Source organism: Cyprinodon variegatus, unplaced genomic scaffold (assembly GCF_000732505.1).
Source record: "Cyprinodon variegatus isolate N-32 unplaced genomic scaffold, C_variegatus-1.0 Scaffold633, whole genome shotgun sequence".
NCBI lineage: Eukaryota > Metazoa > Chordata > Actinopteri > Cyprinodontiformes > Cyprinodontidae > Cyprinodon > Cyprinodon variegatus.
The window spans coordinates 22,120-49,210 of NW_015151086.1; the positions used below are offsets into that span (position 1 = coordinate 22,120).

Consider the following 27,091-nt stretch of genomic DNA (forward strand, 5'->3'; position numbering starts at 1 on the left):
TGAAAACGGCTGCTCTCGACTATTAAGATATTACCCACTCAGATTAAAGAATAGATGCTTCAAGTGGGTATTAAAAATCATTCTTTCCCACAGAAACAAAATCCAAATCCACTGTCAAGAGGTTTATAAAGCATAAAACTTTGTATGACACAATCCAGGACATAAGTATTTTGGACACAGAGGACACTTGTGTCAGATCCAACCAAATTTTCCAGACACATATCCTTTTCTTGTTATCCCACATTTTCACGAGAAACTATAGAGCTTCTTTGATTGGTTTAAGTCAAATTGCAAATAACTGTGACAGATCTTGCCTAATGTGCACTTTTTAAAACATCTGCTGGCTTAGAATAAGAAAATCCTGAAATGATTCACAAATAATTTTACAAAAATAAAAAATAAATGTTAAATCTCAGAAAATGTATAATAGTTGTCATAAATAATGTCACCGTAATCATTTTACATATAAAAAATAAAATGCATAAATTAGCATGTGTATGTCTCCGATTAAGGATGCAGTTGTGTTTTTCTGCACATCGTAATAATCAGCTGGATTCAGCAGAAAGCTTTCTCTGCAGTCTGGTCATCAGATAAAGGCAGTCTGCCTGGCTGACGCATAGTCATTCTGTGCCATGAGAATAATGAGACTAATTTACCCAGCAGATGACCGATAACTCCAAACAACCTCTGGAGGAGGAAGAATGCAGCTCTGTCTCCGACAGGAGTGATGACATCAAATCAACATTTTTCCTTTGATGATTAAAGCATCACAGTTCTTATTATGGCTTGATACAGCGGATTTAAAAGCATTTCCTCTGCTCCTGACATCAGCTTCTTTATACAAAATGGAACAGTGTCTAAATGAAAGATTGTTGGTTTCAACTTATGGAAACATGTTTCAGAGTTAAATCACTCTGTTAACATTGTGGGTTGATAATGTTTCAAAACATGTTCAAAACCCTTAAAGAATTTTATTAATTTAGTTGGAGAGAAAACCCTTTGCAAACCTTTGCTCTATAGCTTAACCATAACTTACAATAAACACAAAACATTAAGTGTACCTGATGAAACCATCGTTTTGATTTCACTTTAGATTTTTTATGCAATTGCAGTTTTGGTTGTACTAACTTTAAAGTCTTGCACCACAGAACGTTTACCTTAAACACTAGTTTTTGATCCTTTTTAATTTTGAGTTTACATCAACATTACATGTAGGTTACAGTGTAGCTGTGGGCTTTATACAACCAATTCAAAAAGTGACTCCACATTTCCGCCATTGCCTATTTTAACGTTACTTGGCAGTATCTTTTATCCTATATTAACTGGCTCCAAATTATGAACACATCAGATTACAGTTAATCTATGCCAGATTTTTGAACGTTAGTGCCAATGTTTGAAAATCATGAGAGCGAAAATCCTAACGTATATATGAAGGAAATCTGCACTCTGGATAACCATACTTCCAACTCGTATTGTAAAAAATAGAATACTCAAATACATTGTCCTTTTAAGATCTTTATTGAACTTTGAAACATATGAGTGTATTTTTTTTACCAACCCTCTTAAGAACTATACACAGTTATTTACTAAGTAATTAAAAGTACAAATGTCTGCTTTGCTATTGGTATTGTGTTTAAACAGCTCACCATCATGTGTTGGGGTATAATTAATTTCCGGTCAATCAACCAAGTACCAAGTGGGTTTAAGATGAATTTTTCCGCACAATTACATCTGCAAAGAGACGTCCTAGTCCACAATGGAATAGAGGGCCCACCAGGTGTCAGTGATGGGGCCCCTAAGAGGTCGGGGGCCCCTAAGCAACTGCATACTCTGCTTACCAATAGTTACGCCATTGGTAGGCGGCCAACCAGATATCAGTGACGGGGCCTCTAAGCAACTGCAGTCTCTACTTAGCGATAGTTATGGCATTGCTTATGACAATACATTAGACCAGCACCGACTGATGTGATTCCCCAAATTAACTCAGGCTCCAGAAATTTTCCACTGCAGTTCAAGAAATATGGAGCCTGTGCTTCTGCCGTACCCCCACAGACCATGGGACCTTATATTTTTAATTGATTTTGTTTGACTTGTTCAAAGCTGTGGTTATTCCTGCTGCTAATGCATCTGCTCCTACCAGACTTTGTCTTTTCACTTAACTTTAACAATGTGTCAGGAATAGCTCTTTAAGAGCGGTCATCTTCTGTAGCAATGCTCTTCAGCTGCTTATCCTCTCTGTGAAGGATGTCAATAACTGTCTTCTTTACAAGTGTCTTATCAGCAGTCTTCCCTGTAATTGTGTGGCCTACTGACTTTGACCGAGAGACCTTATAGGCTCATGGACCGTTGCTTGGGTTTTGAGCCAATTAGAAACAGGCAGCTGGCAAAGGAAGAAGCTAACAGAGGCTGTTGAATGTTTTTTTCTCTGACTAGTTTAAGATGAGGTTCTATACAAATGTTACATTAACTTATATCTACCGTAGTATCTGTACATCCTGTTTTCCCCACATAATAGTTATAAACTTGAAAGAGATCTATCAAGGAAATACGTTGAAATTGATTGTGCAACCTGAATGTGACGACCCTTTTCTGATCTTCCACTTTTTTTCTCCCCTGACAGTGATGAAACTGAGAGAAAACTATGGATCCACTCACACCTCCACTTCTCGTCTGAAAAATATGGAGGAAATTCCACTTTCCATGATGATCAGAGGAAACCACTGTCTCAGACCTTACACCAAAAACGATGCTCTGAAGAATAAAAAAGCGTAAAAACAGAAACGTTTTCCTCTGCACGATCACTGCCTTGAAGTGTCTGGACAATTTCTTGTTCTTAAGACTGTTAACCAACGACTGTTATCCCTCTATCTCCCTGTTCCCTTTAAAAGCATATTTTTATAAGAAATATCTATATGAATATATCTCCGTACATATTGCGAATAAAGACTGGATTCCTGAAATTCAACAGATTTCCATTTCACTGAATCCCTGTCGGACATTTTCTTGGATTAACTCTTTGCAGCTATGAATCTTGTAGGTTTTTCTATCAGACTGCAGTTATTCCTCAGCTCCTGTCTGGGATTGGAATTTTTAGGTACTCCAGGTCAGTGGGCACGCTACCTCCGCTGGGATGCCAGCACCCGCGGTGACCTCAGCTTTCAGTTCAAGACAGAAGCCTCAGAGTCGCTGCTGCTGTACTTCGATGATGGAGGATACTGTGACTTTCTGCAGCTGGGGGTGGTGGAGGGTCGATTGCAGCTGCGCTTCAGCATTGACTGCGCTGAGACCACAGTTGTTTCCGACAGAAGGGTGGATGACGGCAGCTGGCACGCCGCCACGCTGAGCAGGTATAACCTGCGTACAGTACTGGTGCTGGACGGCCAGGCCAAAGCCGATGAGGTGAAACCTCAGCGCCAGTTCATGAAAATAGTGAGCGACCTGTTCCTGGGTGGAGTACCTCAGGATATTCGCAATGGTGCACTTACACTGCCTACGGTGCGAACCATGCAACCCTTCAGGGGAACAATTACTGACCTCAAGTTTGGCAGCTCACAACCCCTGTTCCTGGGAAGCCTAAAGGTGCCCCTGGAGTCAGAAGGTTGGTGCACTGTCAACCCGTGTGAGAATGGTGGAACGTGCATGGTGATAGACAGAGAACCGGTCTGCGACTGCTCCAAAACAGAATACAAGGGCCGCTTCTGTAATGAAGGTAAGACAAGACTCTTGTTTTTTCACTTATTTTTTAATGATGCATGTCGAGCACAGTTGGAGCTCCAACTGTGAAACACGCTCCCCTTCAAATCATGTTATCAGCATAACTAATCAGAGCTTTAAACAGCTTTTTATTACCTTCCGATAAACTATGAATAATTTCCAAACCTTTGAAAAAATATAAAGAAACTCCACCTTTTATTGTAAATGATTATGTTTGCCCTCCTGTTAATGTTTTGATGATGGCTTTTACACCAGAACTTGGAGGATTCAAATATTGAAAGATAAACCCATAATAAGCTGGTCAAGTTGAATCATTTGGTGCATGTATTTGAACAATTTACTGTTCTCTCAGAAGATCAATGTTGTCTCACTACAGACAATAAGGGGAAAATATTTTTTAGTTAATTGGTTACAGCATCAGATTGATGGATCTGAACTTTCACCTTTGGCGATGTCTCTGTGAATCCATCGATTCTGATATGGCTCCCTACAGATCAAGTGGACAATACACAGATACAAGATTTTTAAAAACAAAATGAGATAAGAATACAGTTGGACTATATTTTAGGAGTTGCATATCAAAAACGGGTTTCCCCAATGTGGTTTTGAGTCTAAATATAGGTTGGTTCCATAAGAGTTATTAATAAATGTTACTGATATTTCAACCTATTTTTGCCTCCCTTTTCACATTAAGCTAGACAGGGTTCCTGTGACTGCATTTAATTGTTGAAAAAAATATATTCAGTAATTTCCAATCACTTTTCTGTTTTGCTTAAATTTAAGAATTTTTACATTGATAACTGGTGCATGTTCATTTGCTAGTAGATCATACATATCATGTGCTTTTCATCATGTGTTAGAATCCAAACGTGTCTCATAGTGTATCGTTTTATTTGATAAACTCTGCTCATGCTGGTCATTCTACTTTGCCATTTTGCAGATTTGCAGTTTTATACGAAACGTGTGACTTTTCACTGCTCCTCCCCTCTGCCATCTATATTGGCTCTCTTTTCTAAATCAGAGTGTACAACACAGGAATATGGGCAGAAACCAGAGGCAAAACTTTCATTTCTCAAACTGAATCGGTTTTCATATAATTTGATATGAAATGCATTGGTTTGAAAATTATTTTTGTTTTTAGAATTAAATATTTGAAACTGATAGATATGCTTTGAAAATGTATTTACTTGAAAAATCATTTTGTCTGTTTTTACTTTCTGTACTTTAATACATGTTTAATTTGAAAAATTCTGGGATTTTTGTGTGGGACGTCTGGGTCAGGAGTTCAGGATTTACAAAGAGTGGTACTGTTATTTACCGAGGAGACACAATCGCACTTTAAAGATCATTTTGTATTTTTAATAGTTTTGAGAAAAAATTGATAAATATTGATATTTTTGAAAAAAGTGAAGAGCCCCACTTTTAAGATTTAGACTGGTTCTGGAGCCAATCAACAACTGATCAAAGTGGAAAAATCATAAAAGTGACATTAAAGTCTGCACTTGTTGTATTTAGTGATAAATTAGCGCTGATTTGGTCAGGACAAAAACTACAAAAATTTAAATGTAAGGTAAACCATGCTCTTTATATATATATATATATATATATATATATATATATATATATATATATATATATATATATATATATATATATATNATATATATATATATATATATTTAAATCACAGTTTAAACACTTGTATATCTATTGAAGGTTGTAAGCTTGATAAAAACACTACATACCTTTTAAAACCTTTTTTTTCAATCACAGTGTCTTTTTCTTACTGTAGATTGTTTCTGCTTTTTCACCCGGTATCATCGTATTGGCTGTGCTGTAAAATCAGAAAGCTAATCAAAGCACAGTTAACCAGGGAGGCCCAGGTTAATGGCATCAGTCCTGCAGGCAGTGATAAGGGTGCCTCTGGAGAGAATGAAGCCTCCTGAGCCTCCTTTCTTCACCCAATCACGAGATGGCAGGTGTTTTTATATTACATCCCTTTGTGCAGAGAATTCTGTGTGTTTCACTCGCTCTGCAGCTGGCAGACTAAAATTGATTTCTATTAAAAGCAAAGCCTTTTACTCGTTTCCCCTCCCTGCTGGCCAAATACCAGAGACTTTCATCTGCTTTACGCTGAAACTTCCTGTCGCTGGATGAGTTGGGAGCTAAGAATATTCAGTGAAATTGCAATCAGGCAGCACATTAACACTGATTCAGGCACCTCTTTTTTTGATCTGCCGTGGAAAAAACCTCAAACCATGAGCGTAATTATTCACAATCAATACACATTCTTCAGGTTTTCTAAATCGGTGCCTTCCAGTTGCTGAGGAGACACAATAATCTCAAGCCTTATGAAATAATCGATGCTACTTAGCTGGGAAAGTTTTTCTGTAATTAATTTAGAACAGATGTGATTAGTTTGAATTTATTTGTTTTACTGTTTTTCTTCTCTTGATATCTTTCTATGTGGCCCTTCTTCTACGCTAAATGTGGAATATACCTTTACAGTTTGAATGGTTTCCAGATCCTTAGCAGGCAGAGAAAAGGCCAGAGAATCTGGAATTTAAAGCCTTTTTTTTTTTTAAAGGGCTCATAAAATGATTACATAGGGTATTTGGTGCTGGTCCTTAAGGTGTCTGAATAGGGTGTGTAACATTTTTGGGGCTGCAAATGTCATATTTGTTGTTCTATGAGCCCTAATGCATGCCTGGTTATAAGCCCTAGACTGAAACGACAGGTTTTCTTCCTTTTATGGTATGCTCATGAATATTTAGATAAGCTGTGTGCTGATTGGTTGGTTTACAACGAGCGAAGCTGCTGAGCAAAGATGCATCAAAGCAACAAGCACTCACTCAATGAAACATCGAATTGTTGATATGGTAGGGTGACCAGACGTCCTCTTTTTCCTGGACATGTCCTACTTTTCATACCTAAAAAAATGTCCAGCGGGAATTACAAAATCGTCAGGGACTTTGGTCGACTACAGTGCAGCAGAACTGTAGTCGACAGCTACGGGGCTGGTCCAGGAACCCCGGTGGATGGAGTGAGGGAGCCAGTGAGGGAGCCAGCGAGGGACGGTGCGACCAAACCCGGCCCGGTGATTGTAGCCGCGGCCCCGTGCTTCCCCCTGCCTGCCTTACGGGGCAGGTGGGGGGAAGCATAGCCTCACCGGATTGGGTTCAGTAGCTCCGTCCCCTGGCTGGCTCCGGACCTGGACCATCCCCGGAGCTGATGGCTTGGTTCGAATGTCCGGTCCAGTCCAGTCAGTGTCCTCCTTTTCAGAAACCCAAATCTGGTCACCATAGATATGCTAGCATTGCTATCAACAGTTTAGCGACAAAATAGTACTTACAGCTTGCAGTTGTGATGGCCTTACGGTCGGAACTGCCCCTCGTTTCAGTAAAATAAGTTTAGCAAATCCTGCTATGAACTGTCCAAGATTTTGAAAGCTGTCTTAAAATGCTTAGAGCAAAGGAACAGCTGAGCATCAAACTTTGCAGGGATCTTCTGATACACAAAAATAATCCATGCCTGTCAGGTCTTCCAATCCTTGTGAAGACTGGGAAAATTCATGTCCGTGGTTCTGGTTCATTTTCAATAGAGGAACTGCCTGCTTTGTAATTCTTCTAGAAGTAAACCCAACTGTAGGCTAAACAGCTAAACTGGTGTATTACATCTTACATCATGTTCTTGGGCCAGTGAACCAGTGGACTGGTCTGTATGTCAATTTTGGGGCGTGACAAAAGACTTAGACTTAGACAGGTATATTTGTCATTTTGTTTACACAATTGTAAAACAAAAAGAAATTTCGTTTGGAACAGCTTTCTGGACAATACAAGTGCAGCCTTGAAAAATAGTAAAAAATATATAAAACCAGTAATATAAAAATATGACTCTAAATTTACAGTTCTAACAAACAACAGTACAGGCCAGAACCTTATAAGGCAACATCCCCAAATTGACTTAAACTCAGGGCTTCGTCTGGATTCACTCGTTTTATGGTGGAAGTTTAGAATTGTGAGATTTGCAGAGAAAAGAGGTGTCGATGGGGTTTGAACTTCTCTGTACGTCCATTTCACCCACTGAACTATCGTTATTCATCTATGACAATGTAAACTCTGTTTTGCATTCTATGACCCCTTTCATCCAGCATGTTTTATATTTTTTTCATCTTTCATTTGTCTGCTGATTAAATTTGCAGCATTATACTGACGTGGTTACCTCCCAAGGGACATGTATTTGTCATGATTTTATTGTTTCTTATTTTATTTTAATGTGTATGAATTTAAACAATAGATCCAAAACTACAGGTTATCATACAGATTATCACCTGTAAGTATCAGTTGTCTGAATTATTTTTTTTTTTTTTTTTTTTTTTACAGCAGGGTTGAGGAAAATTTTGCCTGGTTTACTTTTTAATGATGCTTTAGTTTACTGGTGTGTAGAGACATCATTTTTTTCTTCACAGCTATATCAGGGTATCAACAAAGCATTTCAATAATGTTTAGGTATAGAAGTTAACTAAGCCTGGCAGTGCGTGGATTATTTCATTTTTTTAGCCATTCTGTTATACATGCTGCTGTGGCTGGAATCAATCAATGAACTTGTCATGATCCTGCCCTTTGTGGACTTGTTGGTTCTGTTTAAGTTTCTTTTTGAGTTTTTCTTTACATTTTTATTTATGCCATTCTGTATTTTCTTGGTAATTGTTTTCTTTTCCATTTTTTCTCATTGTAGTTGTTTTATAGTTGTATGTAAGCAGTTTTGTGTTTTTTGTGTCGCTCTCCGTGCCGCCTTGTGCCAGTCTTCTTTCCCCTACCTTTTCGTTGCTTCTTTCCACACCTGCTCCCTATCAGCTGATTAAGCCCAGTCTTTGTTCTGTAACCAATGTATACTCTTCCTGTGCAGTTACAAAGGCTACGTTCACACTGCAGCCTGAAGTGACCCAAATCCGATTTTTTTGCCCATATGCCCTGGATATGATCTTTTTATGGCAGTCTGAACAACACAGATACGATTTTTCCAGTCCGACCCAGGCCACTTGGCTACGTGGTCCTGAATCCGATACGAATCTGATCTTTACAAATGCGACCTGTGTCTGAACGGCCAGGTGGGATTCATCCGACCTGAACGTCATTAATACCCGAAAAAGGTCACTATTATGCGTCTTGCTACACAGAAGTGGTAAGAAAAACAACAACCATGGCAGATGATGATGCGGAGAGCAGTATTTCTGATTAACCAAATTGAAAAGATTGTGTTTTTATGGTTGGAAAAGTCCGCTAGATGGGCGCCAGCACTGCCATCCATGTTTACTTCCGGAAAAAAAGAGCATGCTTGCCTGTGAAGTCATTGCGTCCTCTACTGCGCATGCGGGACACTTGCGTTGTATGACTGCAGTTCACACAGGAGATCACATACAAGTCGCATATATTTGGAAATATGAACGGCAACGTAAAAAAATCAGATTTCGCAAAAAAATCTGAATTGAGCATCAAGGCCTGCAGTGTGAACGTAGCCTTAGTGCTGGTTTCTCTTCATCTCTTCAATCACCATGTGTTTCTCCTTGCCTGGGTTTGATTTCTAGTTTATTGTAGCCGGATTTGTGTTTATTTTGCCCTACATCGAATTAGATTTACAAGAACTCATCTCTGCATTTGGGTTCTCAGCTAACTTCCACCAAACCTCAAAAAACTGTGTAAATGTTGTAATGGATTTAAGTCAGAGGAGGGTTGAGGCCAGTCTGTGATATCAATTCCTTCATCCTTTAAAACTTTATAAACTTTATCCTTTAAAACTTTATAAACATTAAGCCGGGAACCCACAACAGGAGGGTACCCAGTACTGCACCAGGAAGGGTCTAACAGAGGATATAATGATTTAATCCCATTATGTAATGGCAGTCAGGTTGCCATTGTTTTTCTTTTTAACGTGTATGTATCATTCAGTGGATAAGCTTTCCCCAAGCAACACTGACCCACCACTAGCCTAATGATGCTGAATTATGTAACGTGTAACATACCTTTTATGTCTGTTACATAAGCTCAGAGTTAACCTGCTGTCATCTGTGAAATGAACAGGGAAGCACTTCCAAACATTCAAATTTAGATGTTTTTTTGAAAGAAAAAACCCCCAAACAAAACAGTCAAGCTCAGGGCTTCCAGGCATTAAGCATGGCCCTCCTAGGCCACCATCATCAAGCCTGTTACCAGTGGTCAGAGACATTGCCCGTTTCTCAGTATGTGTACTGGTGTGTTCTCATGTGCTTGTGTACTCGAAAAACGTCATCAGCCTCAGCCCTAGTACTGCTCCAATTCACAAGAACAGCAGACCGAGAACGGACAAAGTCCCCGGGTGTTGTTCTTGCCCCTCCCTATTTACCCATCATGCATCAGAGTAGACTTCGTTCTTGAGATTGACAGCTTTCCCAGCATGCACTGCAGCAGCAGCAGCAACTTTCAATGGAGAGCTCACAGAGCTCAGAGTATTCAGTTAAAAATGATCTTTTCTGTTCCTGTTCAATAAAAATACATTTAAGATGATTTGAGATGAGAACATTATACTTTAACGTGTCACTATATGGCCCATTTACTGATTTAATGCGTAATAATTTTTTTTTTTTTCCGAAGTTGAGAGGAGGGCGGCAACCAGCGGAACTCCCACAATAACGCCAGGGCTAACTGCAGCCCTTCTGCAGCAGCCCTCTCTCCGCATGGCCGTGTGTGAAGTACCGCTGACTATGATGGCTATGATGTTAGTTATTATTCCGCCAATAAATGAGAAAAGTCAGAATTGATTATTATCTAGAGACTATTACAGGAGGTGAAATGAACTCCAGACGAGCCGAGCGAGTGGTGACATCACGAGTACGCTGCTGTTCCAGTTGACCCATATTTATGCTATGTGTTCCCGTTCTCCCAGAGTCCAGACTTTCCTGTGTTCTTCTCAAGAACATACTTGACAAGGACACAAGTCCATACTCGCGCTCTTATTAATTGAGAAACAGCCACTGCCAGCTGTGGACCACTGAAGATAACTCTGTAGGGCTATGACATTACAGTACAAGTACGTATTACTCCTTTCGTAAAGGAGCAGATACTGGGCCTTCTAATGGGTCAAGGACCTCTGAGGGCAATGTCTAGGTCTCCTTAAGGAACTGCTGGAATCTCCTCCATAGTCTTGAGACAGTGATGGGAGACAGCAAACCTGCAGGAAATGGCAGATACTGATGAACCATTCAGGTGGAGTTGGACTGTGCAATCTATGCAAGGTCCAGGTTTCGCCTCATGCTACCAGTAGATACTGTCACCCTGGTCGAATGCAAAAGTACTGAATGGTCAAAAATAAATAATTGCCTCACTGTTTCCCTTTTATTCAGTCCTGACATGACTTTCAACCCCATCATTCGGATAAAAAAAAATTACTTTATTTTTAAGCAGAGACATAGAGTATAAATGGTTAAGTCCCATAATATCACTAAGCAAGAATGATAATTGAAACCAGCCTATTTAGTCAAGATGAATTTGCAACTTAAAATGCTTTACCTTTACTTCCTCATGTGGAAATGCATCTGGTTTCACCTGACATTTGATAAGCAGTATGATGGTTAATTATGACAGAGTAAAAGGGCTCCTTGACTCTGAAATGCAATGCAAGTGCAGTACATGCAAATGCATGAAATGTGATAAAAATATTTATAGGATTAATCTGTTAAATAAGAATAATCATCTGTAAGTTCGTATAACTGAGGTAATAGTTAATAAAAATTAAGTTATATTAAAACATGGCAGCAAATTTTCCTGAAGTTTATAGATTAATTTTTTGATTACTACCCCTTAGCTTTGGTGCTACTTCAAATTGTGGCTAAACACTTTTCTTTACCCGATCAGGATGAAACATTCCTGACATCTTTTACTACAGGATATTTTCATTTAACTTTTATTTCTACGCATCTATTCTTTTTGGTGGTTTCCCATCTCAATAACCAGCTTCCTTCTACCGCCTTGGAACATGATGCATGACTCAGCACTGCTTCATAGTGGCTGCACCATTGACCCTCGTACGATAATGGCCTGCTTTTCCTTACCTTGATTTACAGTCTCCATGTTGGAACCTGTTCCTGCTCCAGATTTATGTCTAGCTCTCCCTCTATCTGTCGTCTGATTGCCTGGCTGCCTGGCTGCCTCCTGCGAGGCGGTGATAGGTGACAGGAAGCAGGGAACCTAAGCAGCCCTGTGAGAATTTAGATTAGTTATTGTTAAGGGATAAATAACAGCTTTAATGAGGCTGAGAGAACTGGATTGGTGGGGCGCCTGCTGTTGGGATAATGTAGAATAACTGATAGTCTGCAAAATACGGCTTTACAATTGTTAAAAATCATTTTTCGTATGTGAAACATGAGAAATACCCAAAGACAAAAGAGATTACCTGGATGCACAGTCGGGGAAGATCTATTTAAAGTTTGTGACAACGTGCACATTCCTGTGAACTATATTAAAACAGGCAGAAATGATAAAGATATTTTAAAATCTGCTAATGTCAGTAATCAAGCTTAAGCCAATTTCCTTTTTGCCACATACTGTATTCTGGAGAGTTGTCTAAATTTTAACACTTCAGTTTGACTTTCAGCAACAATTAGAGAAATCTAGAAATGTTGTCTACCACTGCATTCCAACATTTGGATGCTTCAGATTATCTGGAAAATTCCCTAGAGGGAAATTTGAAGCTCTTTAGGCAATTTTTAGAATGTATCTATCATGTTAACTAAGATAGATACAGAGCTGTTTTGGCCCCTAGTTGTACAATGCTGAACAACTGGAAAGTATTTACAACACATCAATTCTTCCACATTTAGTTTTGTTACTACCTTATAAAATAGATAAATAAACATGTCTGAACTTCTACAGTATGTAATATGTGTAAGAGGTTGGTGCCTAGTGACTGGGATTGGCTTAAGAAAAAAAACTCATTGAGTGCCTACAGATACTTTGACCTCTTTGAAAGAGGCTCCTATGCTAGAAATTGTATTTTTCTAAGACGTGCAAAAATACTTTGTATAAATGTTTGATGTAGGTAAATGGAGCTCATAGAAAAGCAGCACCAATCATAGTTGGTAGGATTCAGCTCACAGAGTTTAACAAGATAAAGCAGCACACTACAACCCGAGCTGTTAGTGTAAGCTCTTTTGGGTTTTAGCTCTTATTTTGAGAAAAAGTAATAGACTGCCAGCATGAACTTTCTGTAGCCATTTAAACACAATACCTGCCATCATATTGCTGACTGTTTAAAGTGGAAAAAAAAAAAAACAGCAATGCTGCTGACTCTTATTCCCGCCTCCAAACCTGTTCCGTTTTACAGCCATGGAGACCAAATGGCCACAGCCAGCCTTCCTTGCTTGCTGTTCTGCCAGCTGTCCTTCTGTTCATATCAACATGAAACATTTGAAATTTGAGATGCTGAAGCTTTTACAATGAAGATTAACATGATTGGTATGTTTACTTGCAGATGCCTTTGTTAAGGATCCACAGGTGGTGAAATGTGTCTTGAATGTGCTTTCCAGAATTCTGCAGCCCATCATCAATAATCCTTTGAATAATCCACTCTAATCCCAAAATATTCTTACCTCACCTTTTAACAGTTAAAGAAGATCTGAACATGTTCACTTGGAATATGATTCCACCAATTAACACGAGTTTGTCTGACATGGTGAGATATTTGTGGAATTAAAAGGAAGGCTTTCCTGAGCATGCAGCTGGAAGTGTGCATTCGAAATATCTGCCACTGACTGCTCTCCTGGCTCTTACCTTGATTAAATATGTATGGCTTTACTATCTTCATCTCTCTTGCTGTATCACCAACATCTACTACAAATAGGCACAATGAAAGGGAGGAAATTGTCAGAGGAAGTAGGTCAAGATGGTGAAGAACATGACAGAGCTGCAAGGAGGGGAACTAAATCCAGCTGTTCAGGGAGACAGAGAATCTACCTGTGTTAGACTCTTAATATATATTTTTTAGAGAAAACTGCCAGATTTACATCATATGCATTTTTAACTCACAATGTTGAATTGTCTTAACTTTCAGAGAGATAACGGTTTAACACCTTACATTTTGTTCTACAGTCTAGATCTACAGTATTGTTCACTTTTTCACTTTCCTTATGATTTTTTTTTTACTTATGATTTAGATTTTCTTGTGTTTTAAAGTGGTCTTGGATAGTAATTGTCCAATCTTTTGTTTATAATGCATTCTTTGAACTTTATCTGTTTTCACTTGCTTTATTCAGTATATGACTTACTGTATAAAGTGAGAAAAATGGGACAAACCAAAGTCTAGCAGTTAAGCGCTCTGGGGCCCATGGTAACCAGTGGAGGGGAAGGAACAGTAATATGCAGAGAGGAAGACGATCCGTGGGAACAAGAGGGATCAGCAGTGTGGACCATTGCAGATAAATATGGTTGTGGATGGCCTGATAAGCAAAAAAAAAGAATTTTAATCATAATTCTGAAATCGATGGGAAGCCAGTGAAGCTGTTTTAGGGCAGGGGTGATGTGATTAGAGGAGGGTGTTGTGGTGAATTCTGGACCAGTTGACATTTAATGTTCAAAGTGTTTGTTTTTTACATTTTCCTTGAAATTGTCAACAGTTAGTTGGTCCGGGTTTTAAATCTCAACTCAAATGATGCTGAACTCATAGTGGTAACTAAGACAATCAGTCATAATTTAACAAAAAGAAGCAATCAGGCTTGGTGGCTCAGTAGTTAGAGAGCAAGATATCAGGAACTATAGTCCTGAATGTCGTTGTCATCTTTATTATTCTAAAGCTCTTCCCCTTCTCTCTCAAGCCTCTATCCTGTAAAATGATAGGTCAATATAGATTAAGAAAAAACCTATGATTCATTTACGTGTGTTAATATATAGGACGATATCCAGGCTTTTGGTTCTATTCAATGTGCAATTCAAAACATTGCATAAGGTTACCAGTGACAGTTCTAAACAGAGCTTCACAGAGTTCATTACATTATGAAAATATCTGAAATGAGCTGAAAGGTTTTCAAGTTTTAGTTTAAGACAAAAAGGTAAAGTTCCGTTTTGAAGAATTATTTTATTCTGCTGATTCCTGGTTAAGAGTGATGATGAATGAAGTTAAATCTCAAACAATGCTAAAAGTTTATAAAATCACAAAGGAATCTGGGATATTTCCAACAAAAACCCAGCTCTCTTCTCCTCAAAGTAAATGGATGTCTAACATGTGGGAGCTGCTCAGTTTTAACTAAATTAATATCTAATGCATACCAAATCAACCACCATCTGCTTGTGTTCAGACATTAACACCATCGCATGCCCAATTAGTCCATGCTCCGAACATTTAATGCATCTCAAGTCGATTACTGTCCATTTTAGGCTGCAGCTATGTTGCTTCTAAGAGGACAAAGTAAAAAAGCAACTCCCAGTTTGATGCGGTGTCAAATGCCAACAAATGCTGCACCAAAGCTCAACGTTTGATATAAAATGAATGATTTTTCTGTAAGAGTCTTGGGTTCACAAAAACTTCAGAAGTGTGTCTTTCAATTCAGCTAACTGGATGGTGAATAAAATTGCTTTTTAGCAAATGTTGAATTTATTTCAATGATGAATCAGTTGCACAAAGCTATATTACTTGTCTTTGTTCTAAATTTCATAAAAATGTACATACACTCTTTAATCTCCTGACTGCTGAAGCCTTTTAGATTGTAAAGCAGATGCAAATGTTTGTGCAAAGTGCCGACCATTTGCATTGAGTGAAAAGTGTTTGAACAGTTGCATGACATTAATCATGCAAGTAAAAAGTGTGTTTCTAACGCTGGTTTCTTTGCTTGTTTTCTCTGTCTCCTTTTATTGCAGGGGTCAGCAAGACTATACCAGGTGAGTTAAAAGGGAAACCTTATGAAATAATTGAGAACAGAAGATATTGTGCAGTTCCCCATTTATAAACAAAAATCATTGGGTTTCTTTTTGGAGATCCACAGCTTTATCATACTCCTAAAATGGGAAACATTTTCGGTAAAGACATTTATTTTTAGTTGGAACTGGGTTGAAACTTATTATTTTGGACTTCTATCTGCCATTTAAATTGGATTTAAGTTTTTTGTTATCAACTGTTGCATTATTAATCAGTAACCTTTTGAGTAAACCAAGAACAATGTCTTAAGAAATGTTTTAAATACATTTCTTCTAAAACTGTTCTGAAAAAAACTGTCTCACTGTACCACAGTGAGACAAAAAAAGCTGAGTTGTCTTTTTCTGGAAATTGGAATTAAATTTAAGACCTACAGTATATGTCTAGCATGTACAGCTACATAGGTTTCCAATCACCATGATCTCGATACTATAGTTCCTTTTCTGTTTTTTAGATTCATATGAGCCAAAGATTTTCCAGGCTAAACTTATCTATACAACATAAAGCTGGAATAAATCCAAAATACACTATCCGAGTTTATAAACTTACATTTGTTCATGATTTTATCTCATTATACAGGCATACAGGCTCATATTTAAACATTCATGCCTTAAGGGCTGATAAGGGCTCTAGAAATAATTATTTATCAATTATCAATAATTATGTGCAGTTTCCAGCATAAAATGAAGATTAAATTTTTCATAACAACACAATTACTTTATTAAGACCACTGAAGTGAATTCCGAAGTTTACACAAGCTGCAAAGCTAATTTGTAGCCATTTCTAAACAATTGCAGATTCATTAACAATGCTACAGAAGTCCCACTTCTTTATATGTTACACATAAAATCTTTTAAAAATATATGTTATCCCTCTTAAATAAAAGCAAAGTCGAGTATGGAATCCCCTTTTTTGATGCCATTAACTAAAGGGTCAAAAGAAAATTCCCATATCCTTAATTAACATCTTCATGCTAGACTTACAAGTGGAGTTTCCCATGCACAAAAGCTAGATGTCTTCTAGGAATAAAAGCCTTTTGTAAATAGAACAGATAAAGACAGCCATTAGGCCAAAATAACAAAATTAATGTTTGACACCCTGAGATCTAGGAATATGTATCAAGTGTCATGCATGGCAGAGGTAATGTCATACTATGGGCTCTATTTCCTGTCCTGTTCTACAAAGTGGATGGAATGATCATGAAACAGAACGTATCCAACGTCTTTGTATCCCACCTAGATCATCAGTTGGATGTTTGAAACTCAATGATAATGATCCTAAAGTGATTTTGAAATGAATAAAGCAGGTAAATATTTAGCCTTTAAAATGGCTTCCTTCACAAGTATTTTGATATCATTCTTATTAGGCTTTATATCTGTGCTCCATAACCAACCAATTCAAATGAGTGATTAAACAACATGATAGGGGTTAAAACAAATAGTGCCCTATGATGAAAATCAGAAACCTTTACCTGCAGCTGTGCACATTTGCCATTTTAAGATTCATTACCATTTTATAGGTTCAAAATAATAATTCAGTCTGTAAGAGATGTTTTTTTGTAGAAACTAACAGAGAAACTTTGAACTGAATACCAGTAGAAGTTCTGACAGTAGAGACAAACATATAAAGGTCCTTATCCAGGCAGTGTTCACTGTTTGAAGACATTCGCCATTTTCTTACTTCAAGATAAAGACACTGTTAAAAACTTGTTTTTTTACCCCCTAAAATCCTACATTCACAGCAGATATCAGTTGGTTCATCAGGTCAGTTCTGATTCTGACTTCCCAGTTTAAGTGTTTTCTAAAAGTGTGAGTTTTTTCCACTGAAGCTTCCTTCTCAGAGATGGAAGCTTTTAACGTTGATTGTGTTTGGATGTTATGCTTTCCCTTCTGAAAGCATGTTTCATCCCAATACCAAAGAGTATTGAAGCTGCGTGTTCCTTTTCTCTCTTACACTTCCTTGTCTTTTCCTCTAAAGGCCTCGCACACATGATGGCAGAACAAGGTACGCCCACTTTACCTCTCTATAAAATGTACTTTGTTTGTGTTTCTGGTGTGGAGCTGCATGTTTTGGTTAGAACTGTGTATGGAAGTGCATGGTTCTGTACACAGAGACATGTCTAAGATGTGTCATAAGAAAGAATCCAATGGGGATTGTTCTCTGTTCAGCCAAATCTGCTGTCTTCCGATGGATGAATCTTCTACAAAATAATCATAAATGTTGCACTCAAAAGATTATATTATTTATTTCTTCTTCTTTTTTCTTAGTTCATGCATTTTTTAAAAGTGGCTTTTAGAGATGCAAAGAATATTAAAGAGAAAAGAAATTTCAAAAGGAACTTATTTCCATCTAACACTACAACTAAATAGATTAACTTAATTTAATTTATATTTGTTATGAAGTTAAGGGTAAAAATGTTACTAGAAGGGACGTCTTTTAGATTTAGATTAATAAAACAAAGGAATTGATTTTAAATTTACCTTAAGAAAAGATACATTTAAATACTGATGGCATTTTGAGATAGAGCATGGTTTAAGCATAGTGAAATTCATTTGAGGAATTAGATTAATTTCTCAGGGGATAGATTCATCTTTTCATCTCTTACAAGAGGATTCCAAATTGTTCCCAGACCTGAATAGAAAATATCCCCCCATCCATCTTTGGTCTGCCCATGCATATTCTCCCTATGACGGTTGCATGGAAAACCTCTAAAGGAAGCCATCTAGGATGCATCCTGATCAGATGGTATAGATATGTCAGCTGAGTTGTTTTGATGCAGATGGGTCGAAGCTATGTTCCCCTATGGAAAACTGAGTTCTTTACCCTATCTCTAAGGCTAAACCATGGCCATAGAAGATAGTTTGACCTAATAAGGGAACAGAAAATGTACAGATTCGCTTTACGACTTATATATACAAGATCAAGCGTCATATTACTACAGACAGGATCCTAATTGGTCCCTTCATGTCCTGTTACATCTTATAATCCCTCGTGAGGAAAAAGCCCATAAAGTTCTTTGGGAGTAACTGCTTCTTTGGATATTCTGTTCTGTTTTGTGGAGAAGTTTGAAACAAACTTTAGTTCTCAGATAACCTCACCTTTGACTCTAAATTATTTTTGGATTGATTTCATTGTTGACTCAGTTTTGCTCATTAAACAGAACCAAGGCAAATCCCCTAAGTTTAGTGCATTCAAAAATGTATTTCCATCATCAGGGATGAATATTAGAATAGCTCAGTTTGTGTTTTGGTGCTGAATGTTTGCCAACCACCATACAACTGATTTGGACTCAAAAGATTAGGAAAACATGCATGCAAGAGAGTGCATGCTCCTGTGGGCTCTCTGTCTTTTGACCCTCTTATGACTTTACCAAGCCTCTCTAGTTTTAGTACATTGATTTTGCATGTAAAAGTAGTAAAGAAAGTTCATATCTTAGAATAGCTGGATGCAGATTAATCAAGTTAAATTAAATTAATAAAAAAAAGAAGAGGTTGCTTTATCAAATCCATCAGGGCATGTGAACTACCACTAATTTCCATCGGTTTCAGTGTGCAGAAAGTTAAGTGGTACCTTAAACTAGCACTTCTTAGATCTGTGAAAGGAGTGTTTGCAGGACACTTTTAATACAAAATAAATAAATAAAACTGCTTCTTGCAAATGTTTCATTTTTTTATCTCTTAAAAAAAAATACATCAAGTAGAGGAAAATCTCTAAATGTCCAAACAGGCTCCTGTGTGACTGGAGTGTCCTCACAGAATCAAATAATTAATTTGAAATACCTTAGTTTTGCTTATTTACTGTCAAAAACGGTAAAGATGAATGGTGCAGAACCCAATTCAGTAGTTAATATTTGAAATGTAAGCCAAATGTGTTGAAAAATAGAGATATGTCATTAGAAAGCGTTTACAGTAATTACAGTGAAAAGATCAAATTGAACTTGAGCTGTTTTTAACCAACAAGGACCTAAGGAGTTTTTTTTTGTTTTTTGTTTGTTGGTTGTAGTATATATTTTTTTTCATTTATTGCTGTAGGAAAGATCTATGGAAAACAAGGATTATGATAAATGACAAATTAATGTCATTTAAAGTCCACTGCAGAACAGAGTACCTGCATGTGTTTGTGTCGCTTCTATGCTGCTCAAGTTAAACAAAACATTTTTTTTTTCTAATTTGGTCATCAGTTCTGTGATTCCTGCTCTATGAATCATTTTGACCTGCTGTGTTTGTATGTTTAAAATCAGGATGCTCTGTACAGAGTTTAACCCATGAATTTACTCTTCGTCCTCTTCTTCCTCCCTGCCTGGCCTGTATCGGCTGTGGACTCTCTGTTCCTCTCCCTCCTCCTCATCCTGCTGCTGCTCTTCTAGCTAAAAGCAAAGGTACAGCCTTTTCAAAATCTTTCCTTTTCCGCCTGTATGAAAAGCGCCGATTGCTCTGTGAGTGTTTGAGTGGAACGTGTTTGATGTTTTAATGTGTTTACTTGTCTGTGGTCTGTAATGCTTTCTCACTGAGGGTGCTTGTGTTAAGTGAGTAATTAAGCCAGCAGCAAATGAAAGTGGGAGAAAAGAGACTGGCGTTGTGTGTGCTGTGTGTGTTTTAGCGTGTTTCATGATTTGTTTAAAGACTTGAAGTGTGCGCAGGAAGGCCGCACAGCGGATCAGTTTTCAGAAAAAAACCCTCTCCAGATCTTCTTTCTGCAACACATATGTCCACCCAGCTGTATTTATAAGATGCTCACATTTTTCTTCTGTCAAAAACCTGTCTGGGAATTTATTCTGAGATTGTGGGCTAAATCATCTTGGTCACTGTACATGTAATTTTAGGTTCTAATGATATGAATTTAATACTTAATGTAAACTGCATCCAGAGAGACTCCAGAAAGAAGAAATAGCGCTTCAACCGGTAAATTCCAGCAAACAAATGTGTTTCAGGGTATTCAGGATATCCATCCCCATCATTGTAGGAATATTTGTTACAAAAATTTTTGTAAACAACTTTCAGTTCAATCCCTCCTATTTAGTGTGATGTCCAATTCTCATGTAGAGATCCTTCCCCTTAAATCTTAGATCTCATTTCCTGTCCCGGGAAATCAAAGTGAAAGAGACTCATAATTTTAGCCATTTCAATTGAGTTATTTATATAGAGCCAATTCTCAACACATAATCTCAAGGCAATTTAAAGAGACAATTCAACCATACAGTTAGACAGTTACATTTATTCAAAGTTTTCTTTCTAAGGAAACCAGTTGATTGCACCGACTCATTGGCTCGAAGGCAATCACTCACACCAAGCATGCTTGTAGCGACAGTGGAGAGGAAAACCTCCCTTTTAATAGGAAGAAACCGCCAGCAGAACCAGGCTCAGTGTGAGCGGCCATCTGCTGAGTCTGACTGGGATTCAAGGAGACAGAAGCAGACATAGAAAAAGAAGCAGAGATACTAAAGACAGTAACTCTGAAATAGTAGGTAATAAACTAATTCAATTCATTTGGGATAAAGAACACATTTTTGTTAAAGTCTCCTCCTTCAAGCAAGGAGTCTAAATAGATTTAGGCTTCGAAGGGACATTATCCATTTTCCTGTTGTTGACACGACTCAGATATCAGCATTATGGTCAAGCAGATGTCTACATTTGATTTCTTTTTTTTTTTGTCAATTAAGACAACATTAAAATATTGTCACCTGCTGAAAATAAGACGGTTTCCTGGGATCCTGATTTGACAGAGGAATCCTAACTGTCCGAAATTGCGAAGCTAACGCATACGTGCTGTTTTTTTTTAACCTCCATCTTAAATATGATAAGGATTTAATTAAAATGAACTCAAAATTTGTTGTAGAGTTTATTTCTTTTCACGACTAGCTTTTAGTCAGTTAAAATTGCAATATTTCCCTAACCTCTATCAAGACCTTGCTTTCTGACTGATATCATCTGTATGTTGACTAAAACATCAGCTTAGACACATTCTAGATCTTATCTCCCATGGGGGGGTCAGTATATTTTTATGAGATATCAGCTATCTTGGAACATTTTGTTATTTAAAATCATTGATTTTAAAGCTCCTTCTCCAAAAAGTAGGCAATTATCAGCAGGCTAACATCCTATTCATATACCTGCAACAGTTTGACAGCTTATTGCTGCCTTTATGGACCTTATGGCACCTTGTGTTGTCCTGATTATTTCCTTGCAGCCTTTTATGGGTCTTACCAGGATATTTAGGGTTCACTCACCTTTTTTTTGTGTAAAATATTCAGATTCAAAGCTGAGGCTTGTATAAATTATGTCACCCATGGACAGTTGAAGAACATATTACCTTTATTATTTGAGGGATTGGATTATTGAGAGGCAATTTTGCTCAGTATCTGTCTCTTAAAGAGGCAAAATTAGTTTTTGTCTGACATAATTTGGTACAGTGATAATGTCCAAGGGTGCTAAAGGCTACTATTAAAAAGAATCAGCTCTGTTATTAATCTATCAACCCCTGTTCTTTTTGACAGACCATTCTTTATGTGGAATCATTTACTTTCCCTTTTCACAGACAAAGTTGCATCTCTAAGATGTGACAACTGTACTGTAGATTTGTTGCTTTTGTCCCAAATGAACCACCTTTTTATTTTTCCTTAGTGTTTTTCTGATTTTCTCCTTAAGCCCTTTGATCTCCATTTTTGGATACGATGGAAATACCTCTGTAAATCAAAGTAAAGAATTATTCCTTGACCAATGTTAAAAAAGTAAACTTTATAAAGTTGTAAAAATATAGTTTGGAGTGCTGATAGACTAACCTCAGTTTTCCTGCTCTAAAGCTTTAAGCCTCATTCTGTGTAGCTGAGTGTTTAATGAAAGATGTTTGTTCTGCAATGCATATCAGCAGCTGTAATCTAGTTCTGACCAATCCACTCATTAACATTATGTAGACTGATTCATTGTCTGAAAGGGACCTGTGTCATTGTTGCCAGAACAATGTAAAGCTATCTCTCTTTAACTTTAATTAGAATTTTCTTTTTTCAGCTAAGAGGAACTTGTAAATATAAAAAGAAATTCACCTGAGATGGGCGCCTTGAGGAACCCCATATGTATAAATTACCTAAAGTTGTACCACTTTGACTGAAATTGTTGTCTTTTATCAAGACATATCCTTTCCAGTGCAATTTGAAAGCAACTTTTTAGAGTAGAAAAACATAGAGGTGCAATGACCTGGTTGCACATGTATGCACACCTAAAACATTTTAATGCACCTTTGATTTCAGCATTCAGTCCTCTATGGATTAAATCTGTCAGCATCCCATATTTTTTGCAATATTTTCCCTCTCTGCTTGTAAATCTGCCCCAGATTTATCAGACTTTGAAGTCATCTTAGGTCAACATCTCTCTCGGTGAATCCACAAGTCTTCTGTTGAACTTAGTGAACTCAACGTTACCTGTGGCAGTTGGTGCCATATTGACAAACGTTACTGCATAGTTGAGTAAAGATGTTGTGTCCCGTGTCTTTGTAAGTTACAAAAGTGGGTGAGTAAATGTAATACAAAATCTTAAGTATTAAAACATATTTTTAAAGCGTATATGAACAGGCTACCTATGGATATTTGTTCTCCATGCCAGGACATTGCCATGAATGCAGTTTATTAGTATATGTGTTTCTAATAAATTAAGCAAATTATCGTTTTTTTAAGCTAAACTTTTAGTATTTTAAAAATTTGTATTTTTATTATTTTGATACAAGCATCTCAAGTAGAGGTAGCACTAGACTTTTTCATCGTACTCTTGTCAACGAAAAGGTCAATAAAAAATGTAGTCGTAATCTCTATTTACCCATAATCTTTTTATTTTATTTTATTTTTTTATTAATATGCAGGCTCAAATACATACTACGATTAATACTTGCATGAGTACTTGCATGAGTACTTGCATGAAAATTTGGCCTGAAATCCTATTATCATAATAATATTTGCATAATAATTAAATTTGCAGAGGACTTTTTCCTTAACAGTGATGACCTCTCGCCAATGTTTTTTTTTTTGCCTCTTTGGTGGCTGTATCCATGTTCATATACCACAATAGAAACTGAAATAACAAGCTGTACTTCAACCAAAGTTTAGCATATATTTCTTTACAATAATATTTTGGTTAAAAAAAACAGAGATGTTCTTCGCTTCAGACTAAAAAAAAAATGCATGGACTTGAATTGCAATTGAAACATAAGTTACACTAGCTCTAGTGAAAGTAAAGCATTCTGGTCTATTTTGTTTTCCAAATCACTGTATTGGGTAGCCTGGAAATGTTTGTTGGAACACAACCTGTGTTGTAGAAAAGGTTCTCAGTGCTTTGTGTATGAAACATTGAAGCCTCTTTCCTTTCAGCCTGTGATTTTTTTTGTACACTCAAAATGGCTGCCCTCATACATAAGTCCAATGCTTACATGTGGAGATTTCTGCTCCTGGAGATTTTCAGTCCTCTGCCTCCTCTCCACTTTTCCTCTACCTTTTTGCAGTGTCTAATCCCTCAGTGAGATGATTGCCATTATTAGGTAGTGCACACAGACAGACATAAGCTATCGGTTGTTGCCTGTTTGGCACACAAGAGCCTCTTCTCTGACTGTTTGCATGCCAGCTCACTAGTTGCAGAAGAAAATATACAGAAAAAATCTGATCATTAGAAATTGTCTGTTTGCTTTATAAGGATAAAATTTTACTCTGTAATCAAGATGATTTCTCTATATTCACTTTTAGTTTTATCCTTGTATTTGTTTTTTTCCCTATCTGCTGGTGTTTCTTCTCTTTTCTGCTTCTTAACTATTTTTCCTCGTCATTTCCTACTTAACTTGCAGATCCTTTCTACACCTTTCTTTCACCTTCATAAGTTACTTTAATCAGTCCCATTTTTGTCCCTGCTCAGTTTGATTAGCTCCATTTTCAGTTGATTGTTGGTGTCGTATCACGTCCCTCTGGTTTAAACACACCATCAGTATGAGTCAAACGAACCAGATCAGCACAACTTTTTTTATTTTTTTTTATTGAACAGCATATTTTTCTTCAAACCGTGAATTATTTCCATATAAAAGTATTGTAGCTTTATTTAACTGTAAAGGCAGTTTGGTCCAGTTATATATAATTTAAATTTATACACCACTAACTTACTCTGGTTGCATACAAGGTTACATGTTTCTTCCTGTTGGCATGTTATATTTTATTTTTTAACTAAACCAATGGAGGTAAGATACTGCGCATAAATAAGGCACTAATGAGCTAAGCCAGTTGGAACCTTCTTGCCGAGTTTTGAGAATAATCAAGGAAAGATCCAAGATCCAGTTAACAATAATAACTAAAAAAGTATTTGTTATCCAAGCGGGATAAGACTCCATGATAGATATTAACAACCAATGTCCTTATCAATACTATTCAAGTGATAGCAATGATTTCTTTAGTCTCTGCAGTCTAAATAAAAACAACGTTATCAATAGAGGGCTTATCAACAATTAACTTATCAGTTAATCTGACGTGTTCTATTTGTGTTTCATTGAAAAAGTTTTAGCCTATAACTTTTCTTTTATTTACCTGAAATTTACCTAAATTTGTGTTTGTATTTTTAGCAACGTGAGTTTTCTTTTTCCTTGATGCTATACTAAGGGGCTCTGGGAAAAGTTCACTAGAACTTAGAGTTATTTACTTAATATTGGTTGAGTTTTCAACCAAGCCAGGCTGTTGTTTTACTATAAGGTCGTGCAGGACAGTTGGGATCATTTAAGCTCTATTAAATAGCTACGTTAGTTTTCCCTATTGCATTTCTGATCTATCTGCAACATTGCAAAATAGATGCCATTGAGCTGAAATTCTGTTTAGGCTCAAAAGGAGCATCAAAACACGATCAGGATGGATGCTTGGTGTATGTAACAGTATGTTATCATGATTAAATAGTTTTTTGGGGAATTTTTGTTTAACCATTTAACATGACTATGCTACTTTTAAAGAAAAAAAGCAACTCACTGCACTAGAGCCTTTCTTCAACCTATATAAAAAATGCATGTTATGAAGGCAGGGTCCCTCTAACCAGGGGACATATAGGGGATAAGGGATATTACAGTATATTTTTGTGAAAATCGGTTGTTTGATATGACCCAACCGCTCGTACTTTTTGTCCATATAGAATATTGGGGACGCAGTGACCAGCAAAAGTGATGTTAATATGTCATGATGTATCTTTGACACTTAGTTATAAGTGGCAAATCCACATAGTGGGCCTGGGTTAAAAGAAGCACCACGAGTGAACAGCACTTACAGGAAGCAAGAGGGTAAATGGCCTGAGCAGCAGAGGGAGAAATAGTCAGCAAATCAGCACTATGGGGCAAAAAGGAAGACTCGGTTTGGAATTGTAGAAGGTGACCATCTTAATGAGATCAACAACATGGCAAGAGGAGAAGGCAGCTGCAGTACTGTATGTTCTGACTAATGCTACCTTCACACCGCAAGCAGCAGGAGCAGCAAAAACTGTGCTGCTTCATTTTTGATGCTTGTACAAGTTTAGTTCTGATACACGGCTAAAGCATCTCTGCTGCTCTAGCTGCGCGGTTGAAAAAGTGGGTCTGATGCGCGTTGGGCGGAGCTACCCTATCCTTTCTTTGCTTGTAACAATGGCAGCTATATTTGCTGTTATAAGTTGGTAAAAAGTAGTTTCAATATGTTTTTAAGTGAAAAACTCCACCTGAAAACTTCATCTGTGCAGTCACTTCATCAAGATTGTGATCCTGCATAAATATTATTTCACTGTCGGAGCCGCTCAGACCTCCATAAACCGGCGGTGCTCTGTCACTAGGAATCCCATTCAACAGCAGCCTCTGATCCGGTCGCCTCTTCGTGGTTTTCCGCTACTGTTCGAAGGGACTGGAAGGGATTTTTCACGTACATAATCCAAACTGCAGGCACCAGAATAATAAAATCGAACATATTTTGCAGGCAGGTTTTGACATTTCAAGTTAATTTAGGCGTTAATAAACAGTTTCAATGGAGTGATCATAGCCATCTGCATCAGCAGTGCTGTGTCTGTCTCCCTGCCAGCTCCCAGATCACCTTCTCTGAATGGTTGATGTGGAACGTCGAGCAGCAAAAGTTCAATTTTTCCAACTCCAGCAGCTGCTGCTTTTTAAGCTCACTGAACGCGTCAGATGCCCAGAAGCTCATGACGCGCTGCTTCAGCTGCTCAGATGCGCTGCGCCTACTGCTCAAAACGCGCTGCCGGACCTTTTGCTGCACCAAGATTCGCGTCAACCATTAACTTTGCATGTGAACTACCTGCTTCTGTTGCCTCTGCTGCTTGCAGTGTGAACGTATCATTACATCACAGTTTGATTTTTTCTTTTATTTATGATTACCATTTTTTTTTACATCTTGGATTGATATGACTCACATTATATATATATATATATATATATATATATATATATATATATATAT

The 27,091-nt window shown here is 37.4% G+C and overlaps 1 protein-coding gene across 1 annotated transcript in view; it reads left to right on the forward strand.

Annotated features, from left to right (window-relative positions):
* LOC107096562 (neurexin-3a-like) overlaps positions 1-27,091 on the forward strand; it is a 168,325-nt gene that overhangs the window by 13,226 nt on the left and 128,008 nt on the right. Inside the window, 4 exon segments of the mRNA XM_015393272.1 lie at positions 2,621-3,709; positions 15,597-15,617; positions 17,629-17,655; positions 20,018-20,029. Of these exon segments, the coding sequence (XP_015248758.1) occupies positions 3,025-3,709; positions 15,597-15,617; positions 17,629-17,655; positions 20,018-20,029 (745 nt within the window). The 5' untranslated portion in view covers positions 2,621-3,024.